The 10,097-nt window shown below is 44.1% G+C and overlaps 2 protein-coding genes across 3 annotated transcripts; both read left to right on the top strand.

The window, feature by feature from the left end:
* Positions 1 to 1,321: 1,321 nt before the first annotated feature.
* On the top strand, positions 1,322 to 6,586 carry LOC135246451 (tripartite motif-containing protein 16-like). Of its 2 annotated transcripts, XM_064319906.1 has the most exons (6): positions 1,322 to 2,646; positions 3,495 to 3,590; positions 3,831 to 4,064; positions 4,204 to 4,363; positions 4,568 to 4,618; positions 5,120 to 6,586. In XM_064319906.1, the coding sequence occupies exons 1-6, from the start codon at positions 2,056 to 2,058 to the stop codon at positions 5,644 to 5,646; spliced, it is 1,659 nt and encodes a 552-aa protein (XP_064175976.1). In that variant the 5' UTR covers positions 1,322 to 2,055; the 3' UTR covers positions 5,647 to 6,586. The 2 variants fall into 2 exon arrangements, 1 of the variants encoding a protein (XP_064175976.1); XR_010327688.1 differs by lacking the exon at positions 5,120 to 6,586 and adding an exon at positions 4,976 to 5,018 and having other exon boundaries at positions 1,325 to 2,646; positions 4,204 to 4,618.
* Positions 6,587 to 8,472: 1,886 nt separating this feature from the next.
* Positions 8,473 to 10,093, top strand: LOC135246450 (E3 ubiquitin/ISG15 ligase TRIM25-like; the record flags this gene model as incomplete). Its single annotated transcript, XM_064319905.1, has 2 exons — positions 8,473 to 9,272; positions 10,031 to 10,093. Coding segments are annotated over exons 1-2 (654 nt in total), but the record flags the coding sequence as incomplete, so codon positions are not given.
* Positions 10,094 to 10,097: the final 4 nt, after the last annotated feature.

The following is a 10,097-nucleotide window of genomic DNA, read 5'->3' as shown; positions in this document are numbered from 1 at the left end:
CAAAATTTACCCATATAGATCTATGTTAGAAAATGTTTTCTTTTTAACCTGAAACCAAACTTCACTTTGTTCAAAATAACAAATTCTAATTAAATATGAACAACAGGTTTCTCAAATCATATGTAGGCAAGACAGCCCACCTTACCTAAACAAAGATACCACCATGAGTATCCATTTGTAACATGACAAATTTCCTGTTATTTGTCTGAATAATAATCTGTACTCAAAGCTCAATTGAAGGCCTAAACAAATATTTGACTATAACATCTCTTTGCCAAAGGTTGCACAAGGTTTGTCTGAAGGCTCAAAATAACGAACTCCCTCACCAACCCCCAGTCCAGGTCTCCTGCCATAGCACAGCGACTGGGAAAAGGTCTATAATCAAATCAAATCTAAATGTATTTATATAGCGCCTTTCACAAACAATTGTCACAATACACTTCGCAGACAACCCTGGCCAAAACCCCCACAGGAGCAAGCCTAAAGCAACAGTGGCATGGAGAAACTCCCTGTGGCAGATGGAAGGAACCTTAGAAGGAACCAGGCTCTAGGGGTGGCATCCATCCTGTTCTGGCCGGCTCAGGGTGTAGTTTGGTGACCCACATGGTCAGTCGGTCAATGTTTTATTGGTCGATCATATTAGCGGCAGCTACGCGACAGACCTGAGGTAGCGGGTTAGATGATGCCGAAGGTAGAATATCAAAAAATACCACAAACATGAACTTTACCAAATATATTCACATACAGAGGCACTGGCCACATCTGAATATTTTTTTATCATTGAATGCACTACTGTAGGGATGGATGGGTGAAAGGATGGAGGGACTGATGGCTTTGCAGAAAGCGACCTATTCATACTGCGCATTATATACGCGCAGTATGTGTGTGTCTGTGTGTGTGACTTGCAGACGTACCTTTTGCATCTGCAGCAGGTTGTTCTGGTTTTGCGGCATTGCTGGGAAGGGTGGGCGTGTCTCCTGTTCTGCTCACTTCCCCGTGCTGCGGCTTCAGGTGGGACTTCAGGTGGAGCAGGACCACATTCCTCCACTTCAGTGAGCCTGACGATGAGTACAGAGGGTGGGGCTCCAGGCGGAGCAGGACCACATTCCTCCACTTCAGTGAGCCTGACGATGAGTACAGAGGGTGGGGCTCCAGGTGGAGCAGGACCACATTCCTCCACTTCAGTGAGCCTGACGATGAGTACAGAGGGTGGGGCTCCAGGTGGAGCAGGACCACATTCCTCCACTTCAGTGAGCCTGATGATGAATGCAGAGGGTGGGGCTCCGGGGAGGGGCCATCTTCTCTGTGTGTGCGGGGGGGGGGGGGGGGGGGGGGGGGGTCACAAGAGCTTTTCCCAACTGCCTAAAGAACATCCCCCTCCAGTGAAGATACCCACTGTTCCATCCTGGGCACATCTCAGTCATGCATGCAGACACATCAGACACATCAGTGAGTAAAGTGTAAAGGGGGGCCAATGGCTTTATTTCCTCCTGCCACAGGCGTTTGATTGGCAGATTGTTTATCTCCATGGCGATACAGGACGTCACCATGCGGCTGACAGTAAATAATCTGAAAATCAGCTAAAGTGGGTGTTATGAACCTGAGCCCCCAGGACTCTGGAAAGGTTTTCCCTCTCGGTCCTGGGGATTAACTGCGTGATATTATTTTCTGTTTCCGCCAGTCTCTGAAAAATGCGTAACTCTCTCCTTTAATCTGAAGGTGCTTCATGTGCATTTGAAATACAACAGATTTCTACAGCTATATGCTCAACACCGTTTAGTGGAGCGTGACTTGAAAGATGCCTTTTAGCCAAACTGCAGCTCTGGTTCCAGATTAGGGACTCAACACTCGTTTCCCTGTCAGATGCAGGCTTGTGTGTGTGTGATGTTTATGAGTAAATCTCCACTCTGCTGCTCCTGCTCTTCAGCCTGGCCTCAGTCCAACACAACACCTCCTGCAGGTGTGGGCAGAACCAGATAGTCACTCCCCTTCTCTCTGTCACACAGTTTATTAGAAACAAAACTTAATTCTGTCTCTGTCAGTGTGAGCAGTAAAATGGCTGAAGGTGGAGGTTTACTGGATCAGGACCAGTTCAGCTGTCCGATCTGTCTGGATGTATTGAAGGATCCGGTGGCTATTCCCTGTGGACACAGTTTCTGTATGGACTGTATTAAGGGCTGCTGGGATCAGGATGACCATACTGGTGTCTACAGCTGTCCTCAGTGCAGACAGACCTTCACTCCAAGGCCTGTTCTGGGCAGAAACATCATGCTGGCTGAAGTGGTGAAGAAACTGAAGAAGACAGGACTTCAAGCTGCACCTCCTGCTCACTGCTATGCTGGACTTGGAGACGTCCCATGTGATGTCTGCACTGGGAGAAAGCGCAAAGCTGTCAAGTCCTGTCTGGTGTGTCTGGCCTCTTACTGTGAAACTCACCTCCAGCCTCACTATGAATCTCCTCCTCTTAAGAAGCACAAACTGGTGGAAGCCACTGGAAACCTGCAGGAGAAGATCTGCTCTCATCATAACAAACTGCTGGAGGTTTACTGTCGTACCGATCAGCAGTGTATCTGTTATCAGTGTGTGATGGAAGAACACAGAGGCCATGATACAGTCTCAGCTGCAGCAGGAAGGACTGAGAAACAGGTAAGCACTGGAGCTCTTCACTGGTTATAATGGGAGAGGAACTGAGTTAATTGGGAACTGTGGGATTTCTGTGATTTTTCAAAAGGTCACACATCTTTATGTCATATATTATGAAAACTAAATTTGTATTATTAAAATATTATATTACAATGAAATATTACGTTACAAGCTGCGTTTCATTATTTATTTTTGACAAACTTTAATGAAGAGTACAGTCCAAATGGATGGTAAATGGACTGCATTTATATAGTGCGTTTATCCAAAGCGCTTTACAATTGATGCCTCTCATTCGCCAGAGCAGTTAGAAGTTAGGGGTTAGGTGTCTTTCTCAAGGACACTTCGACATGCCCAGGGCGGGGTTTGAACCGGCAACCCTCCGACTGCCAGACAATCGGTCTTACCTCCTGAGCTGTATCACCCCATTAGTCCAGTTGTGAAGTCTACAGTGTTAAAGCATAAGATCAAGAACTGAACCCAAATTAGCTCCCTGTGACAGCTCCTCACCCCCCAATTCACTCCCTGAATGGGATTCAACACGGCTGGAGCAGCTAGTTCACTCACACACTTTAGTAGCTTTACCTATGAGGCCAGTACACTTCTACACAATGACCTCAGGTGTTATTGTATTTCATGCTTAATTACTGTGTGCTTGAATCAAAATAACATTATTATTTGACCAGGGGTTTTTTTCAATGTAAGGACAATTTAATAGGGATACACTCTAACAGACTTACCTGATATAGGTCTTACAATTAGGTGTTTTTTTGTGATTAGTTTTAAACATGATGGAAGCCTTTGATAAATATGAACACAATATGCAATAAAAAGGGACAACAATTTATCCACAGAAGCAGCTGGGGGTGACACAAAAAAAATTCCAGCAGAGAATCCCGGAGAGAGAGAAGGAGCTGCAGGATCTGAGACAGGCTGTGCAGTCACTCAAGGTGGGTACTGACCAGAGGAGAAGACAACAGCTGGCTGCTGGAAGAGCCATTTCAGGGCTCAGTCAGAGCTCTCCTCCAGTCAGCCAGTGAGGAGCCCAGTGTTGGGCCACTTTCCAGCCATGTGGGGCTCAATCCCACTGAGCCGCACTGTGGGGAACAGGCTGTCTGAGGTCCCAGTAAGAGCTGAGTGAAAGGCCTAGTTAAAATGTACATCCATCTTCTCTCTTTGTCTCCTAACAGCGCTCTGCACAGGCAGCAGTGGAGGACAGCGAGAGGATCTTTACTGAGCTGATCCGCTCCATTGAGAGAAGGCACTCTGAGGTGAAAGAGCTGATCAGAGATCAGGAGAAGGCTGCAGTGAGTTGGGCTGAAAGACTCCTGGAGCAACTGGAGCAGGAGATTGCTGAGCTGAGGAGGAGAGACGCTGAGATGGAGCAGCTTTCACACACAGAGGATCACATCCATTTCCTCCAGGTAACATCACTGGCTCTCTGACAGTCTGCACTATTTACATTGTACATACATGAGGCCAGACATACATGTACCTCATTTACAAAGATCTGCTCCTGGCATCTGATTTGTGACTGTTCTCTGTCTGTCTGTCTGTCTGCAGAGCTGTCAGTCTCTCTGTGCCCCTCCTGCACCTGAAGACTTACCCAGCATCACTGTCAGTCCACACGTCTCTTTTGAGGCTGTGAGGAAATCTGTCTCTGAACTGAAAGAGAAACTGGAGGACGTCTGCAAGGTGGAACTGGTCAAAATATCTGAATCAGGTTGTGAAAATTTTAAAGGGATTTTTTACCATGCACAACCAAAGGAAAGATATTGTAGAGTGGAGCGAATATAATTGTCAGTTAATGTAAGCAGTCAGTAATATTTTAAATCATCACAGTGTCTCCATACACATCCTCAAATTTATCTCTTTCCCCCTCTACATATCTTTATTTCTTTCAATTTCTCTCTCTCTGTCTCTCCAGTGAAAGAAGTTTATGCTGTAGAGCCCAGGACCAGAGACAATTTCTTAATGTGTGAGTGCACTTCAGCATATGTGTGTATGTGAGTGGGGGGGGGGCAACATGTTCATATTTACCACCCCTGCAGACATGATCCCTACCCAAGCTCTACTCGTGTGACCAGGAGAATAAAATAGGGCAGTCAGTATGGCCTTAGAGTCCTAAGGGATGGTGGGTTTGTCAGAACTAAAAATTCTAATTACAACTGTTTCATACAACTGTGAGTCTGTTTCCTCTAAAACAATCAAAAACGCACATGGAGGTAAACAAAAACCTTAAATCATGTTGTATTGCCTGGAGAGCAGATTGAATTAGAGCCACACCTTACCTGGACCTGTCCTCATATTAAATCTAAACCTTCTCCTCCATCAGATTCCTGTCAGCTCACACTGAACCCCAACACAGCACACAGATGAAAAATACTTAAACTATGCTGTAAAGTTTTGGAGAAAAGAAATTATTTGAGACAGAACTGGATCTGTCCTCATATTAAATCTTAACCTTCTCCTCCATCAGATTCCTGTCACCTCACACTGGACCCCGTCACAGCGCATAAATGCCTCCGTCTGCCTGAGGGGAACAGAGAGGTGACCCGTGTGGAAAAGAGGCAGTCATATCCTGATCATCCAGAGAGATTTGAGCACTGGGTCCAAGTGCTGTGCAAAGAGGGTCAGTCTGGATGCTATTACTGGGAGACTGAGTGGAGTGGGGATTGGGTTTATATAGCAGTGTCATATAAAGAGATCGGCAGGAAAGGAGACGGTGATGTCAGTCATCTGGGATATAATAACAAGTCCTGGAGTTTGCACTGCTCCCCCTCCAGTTATTCTTTCAGGCATAACAATAAGAGCACTAAAATCCCTGTCCCCCCCTCCTCCAGAGTAGGAGTGTACCTGGATCACGGGGCAGGAACTCTGTCCTTCTACAGCGTCTCTGACACAATGACCCTCCTGCACAAAGTCCAGACCACATTCACTCAGCCCCTCTATCCTGGGTTTAGGGTTGGTACTGGAACCTCTGTAAAACTGTGCGATCTGGGATGAGGGAGCAAAATCAGCAGTAATGATACAAAATAGGGTAATTCATAGGAATAACACAGATAAATAATGTTACAAATGTAATGATACAATTCAAACTAATGAACTAAATTAAATGTAAAAATCTAATATTCATTCATAAACTTTATTCTTCAGTGTTCACAATGTATAAGAAGCATTTTTATGAGTTCCTGTCTGTTTCTGTATCCTGTATAATTATGCAATTCTATTTATTTTACTTTTCTTCTTCTTGAGTGATTTTAAGATGTTTATTAGACATTACTGCCCTCCGCTGGTTGACTGAAAAATAATCACAAAAGTAAATAATAGATGGCTAAATGAATTAATCGATAAATCAATAAACACTGAATAAATCCTAAACTTATATATGAGAAAATAGTCACTTTTGTTATTTATTTCCAGAGGTTAGAACAGCACTGGCTGAAGCTTTGCTTCATTTCGGTGATATGCAGCTGTTCACAGAGAATGATGAATGTTTCTTACACAATTAATTAAAAAAATCAGATCCAACAGTAATCCAATCAAAATCGGAAACCCAGTAACACATAAAATTATATAACTAAAATGTAATAATCAAATTCAAATTCATGAGCAACATTTAATGTAAAAATCAAATATTCTTTCATGACCCTCGATTTTCTTTGTAATTCACGATGTTAAAAAAGCAACAGACATTCTTAGGAGTTTGTGGTACGCATGCTTTCATGAACTGAATTCATAACAATAAGACTTACACAATTCCATTTACAGTATTTTATACTTTTCTTATTAATTTCCAGAGTTTGGAAAAGCTCTGGCTGTAGTTTGACTTTGTTTCTGTGATGTGCAGATGTAGAATAATGAGTTTGGGCACCAAACCAAAAACACAAATTGTACAATTGCTTAGTTTTGTTCATTTTTTAAATAAAGGTCTTTCAGTTTGTGACGTGTGCTAAACAATCTTATGCTTCTCACACACACACCCTCCCCCCACTGCATCCTAAACAGTGTTATGCTTCTCTTTCTCTCTCTCTCTCACACACACACACACACCCCTCACTGCACCCTAAACAGTGTTATGCTACAAGTGTCTCCGCAAGGTGCTTGAGGTGTTGACCAGACACAACCAAACGCTGAGAAATACATCATCTCCACATAATGATAATAGAACAGCAGCAGCATATTGAAATGGTGAAGCAGTAGACTTTCTTCACCACTAGGGGGAGACACAAACCATCCGTCATCCTCCACTGCTGTCAGCAGCTCATCACAGGTCTGTCTCATTTACTTCTTACTTCTTTCCCTTCAGTGACGGTCCTCACTCCTACAACGCTGGCTGTTTACCCATCACCCATAGCTTCAACCAGAGGCCTTGGCCTGTGATGAATGTCTTTTTTTTTGGTTTTGTTTGGTCTCCCCCGAAGCTCATCGTCCTTCTCCTTTAGGAAATCGCAGCTCTTGGCTTCCCTCCAGGCCGTATCCCTCACTGTGCTGCAGTTGAATGGAATAAGGGCCGCCCCTGGAGTGGCTTGGGCGGTGTTTGTGGGACTTGTAGTTTTCTTGATTCGACGGGTGATGTCAGTTCCCTGATGCTCATCGTGCTTGGCTTCAGGGAGGACAGCACTGCAGATTTCTGTCACATGCGTCTTGCGCAGCCCCCTTCTTCTTCTTTTCCTTCTTCTCCTCCTTTTCTTTCTTCTTCTTCTTCTTTCACGTCTAAAGTTTTGTTAGAAGTGTGGGTTAGGATATTTATTACCGACTAATTCTAATTATTTAAGGTTTGGTTTTCAACTTCTGGAGATGAAACCCGTTGTCTTTATAAAGTGAAATATTGGCTTAAAGCAGTGGTCCTGAAAACTTTTTTTATAGACTATAATAATAATAATATTGACTTGCACCTTGTTTTCTGATAAACCTTAAACCAGTTGCCCTCGGTGATTCATTCATTCATTCATTCAACCTTTATTTAATTCTCGGGAACACATTGAGGGTGGGCCCTCATTTTCAATGATGCCGAGATTACATTATGCAGCAATTAAACACAATAAAAACAATAAAATACAAACAAAACACAGATTTAAAAAATCAGTTAAAACGGTTACATATAGGAGCAGGGAGGTTTGTGATCATGGTTTTAAATTGTCCATAGGTTAGTAGAGAATTGCTTTTTAGCGTGTGTTAAAGATCATTCCCAGAAGTTGGGGCACTAAGATAAAAAGCTGACTTTCCAAATTCAGACCGTGCTCAGGGGACCTTGAGCATAAGCCCCTAAGGGGCGGCAGTGTAGCACAGTGGGTAAGGAACTGGGCTTGTAACTGAAAGGTCATAGGTTCGATTCCTGAGTCGGACACTGCCGTTGTACCCTTGAGCAAGGTACTTAACATGAATTGCTTCAGTACATATCCAGCCGTATAAATGGATACAATGTAAAATGCTATGTAAAAGTTGTGTAAGTCGCTCTGGATAAGAGCGTCTGCTAAATGCCTGTAATGTAATGTAATGTAATGTAAAGCCAGTCCTTTGAGCGAGTTAGACAGGGTCCGAAGTTCCAATCCGGCATCGTAGCGATATCAGGTGGTAGCTTTCCGACAACAGCCTCACAGATAAACGGATGCCAATGTTACTCAGCTGGCAATGATGGCACTCAGCTGACAGGTATCGCGCACCGATTTACACGGACTCCTGAAAGCTTTCCTCCTCGCTGCTGGAGACGGGCTGTGCTTTGCTTATGGCGCAGATACACGGTCACAGCCGAGGGCTTTGCCACGGTTGATGGAGTTTGACTTGAACTATGCCCATAAAACCCGAATGCAGCTGTTTCAGTTACTGAACACTCGTCTCCCCGTCACATGCAGGCTTGTGTGTGTGTGATGTTTATGAGTAAATCTCCACTCTGCTGCTCTTGCTCTTCAGCCTGGCCTCAGTCCAGCACCACACCTCCTGCAGCTGTGGGCTGAACCAGGAAGTCACTCCCACTCTCTCTGTCACGCAGTTCATTAGAAACGAAACTTAACTCTGTCTCTGTCGGTGTGAGCAGTAAAATGGCTGAAGGTGGAGGTTTATTCGATCAGGACCAGTTCAGCTGTCCGATCTGTCTGGATCTGCTGAAGGATCCGGTGACTATTCCCTGTGGACACAGTTTCTGTATGGGCTGTATTAAGGGCTGCTGGGATCAGGATGATCTTACTGGTGTCTACAGCTGTCCCCAGTGCAGGCAGACTTTCACCCCAAGACCTGATTTAAGAAAAAACATCATGTTTGCTGAAGTGGTGGAGAAACTGAAGAAGACAGGACTCCAAGCTGCTCCTCCTGCTCACTGTTATGCTGGATCTGGAGATGTGGCGTGTGATGTCTGCACTGGGAGAAAACACAAAGCTGTCAAGTCCTGTCTGGTGTGTCTGGCCTCTTACTGTGAAACTCATCTCCAGCCTCACTATGAATCTCCTCCTCTTAAGAAGCACAAACTGGTCAAAGCCACTGGAAACCTGCAGGAGAAAATCTGCTCTCATCATGACAAACTGCTGGAGGTTTACTGTCGTACCGATCAGCAGTGTATCTGTTATCTGTGTACGATGGATGAACACAGAGGCCATGATACAGTCTCAGCTGCAGCAGAAAGGACAAAGAAACAGGTAAGGAGTGGAGCTCTTCACTGGCAACTCTGATATTAGTTTTTTTTGTTAATTAATATGTTTTTTGGGGTTTTCCTTTATTTGATAGAACAGTTTAGACAGACAGGAAGAATTAGGAGGAGAGAGAGGGAGGGAGAGACCTGCGACAAAGGTCGGCGGTCGGATTCGAACCGCTGATGTCGCGGCTCGCACCGAGCATGTGGCCAGCGCTCCAGGGATTGTGCCACTAGAGGCCCCCTGATACTGGTTATAATGGGAGAGGAACTGAGTAAATGTGGAACTGTGGGATTTCTGTGATTTTTCAAAAGGTCACAGAAGTTACATCTTTATATTATATATCATAAAAACTAAATTAGTATTATTAAAATATTATATGACAATTAAATATTATGTTACAAGCTGCGTTTCATTTCTTGTTTTTGAAAAACTTTAATGAAGAGTACAGTCCAGGCCTGAAGTCTACAGTGTTAAAGCAGTAAGAGCAGGAAGTGAACCCAAGTCAGCTCTCTGTGACAGCTCTGTTCACACCCCTCACCCCCCTGTTCACTCCGTGAATGGGATTCAACACAGCTGGAGCAGCTAATTCACTCACACAGTTTAGAGGCTCTACTTATGAGGCAAGTTCACTTCTCCACAGACATGCAGAATTTCTATTAATTTGATGCTTACTTATAGTATTTAATGTTAAATATGAGAAAATGATTTAACACATGTGAATGCAGTGTACTATAATATAACTGAAAATAATCTGTCCACAGAAGCAGATGGGGGTGACACAGAGAGAATTCCAGCAGAGAATCCAGGAGAGAGAGAAGGAGCTGCAGG

Source organism: Anguilla rostrata, unplaced genomic scaffold, assembly GCF_018555375.3.
Source record: "Anguilla rostrata isolate EN2019 unplaced genomic scaffold, ASM1855537v3 scaf0326, whole genome shotgun sequence".
NCBI classification, from domain to species: domain Eukaryota; kingdom Metazoa; phylum Chordata; class Actinopteri; order Anguilliformes; family Anguillidae; genus Anguilla; species Anguilla rostrata.
Note: the sequence above shows the minus strand (reverse complement) of the source record. Positions and strands in the feature narration are given on the sequence as shown.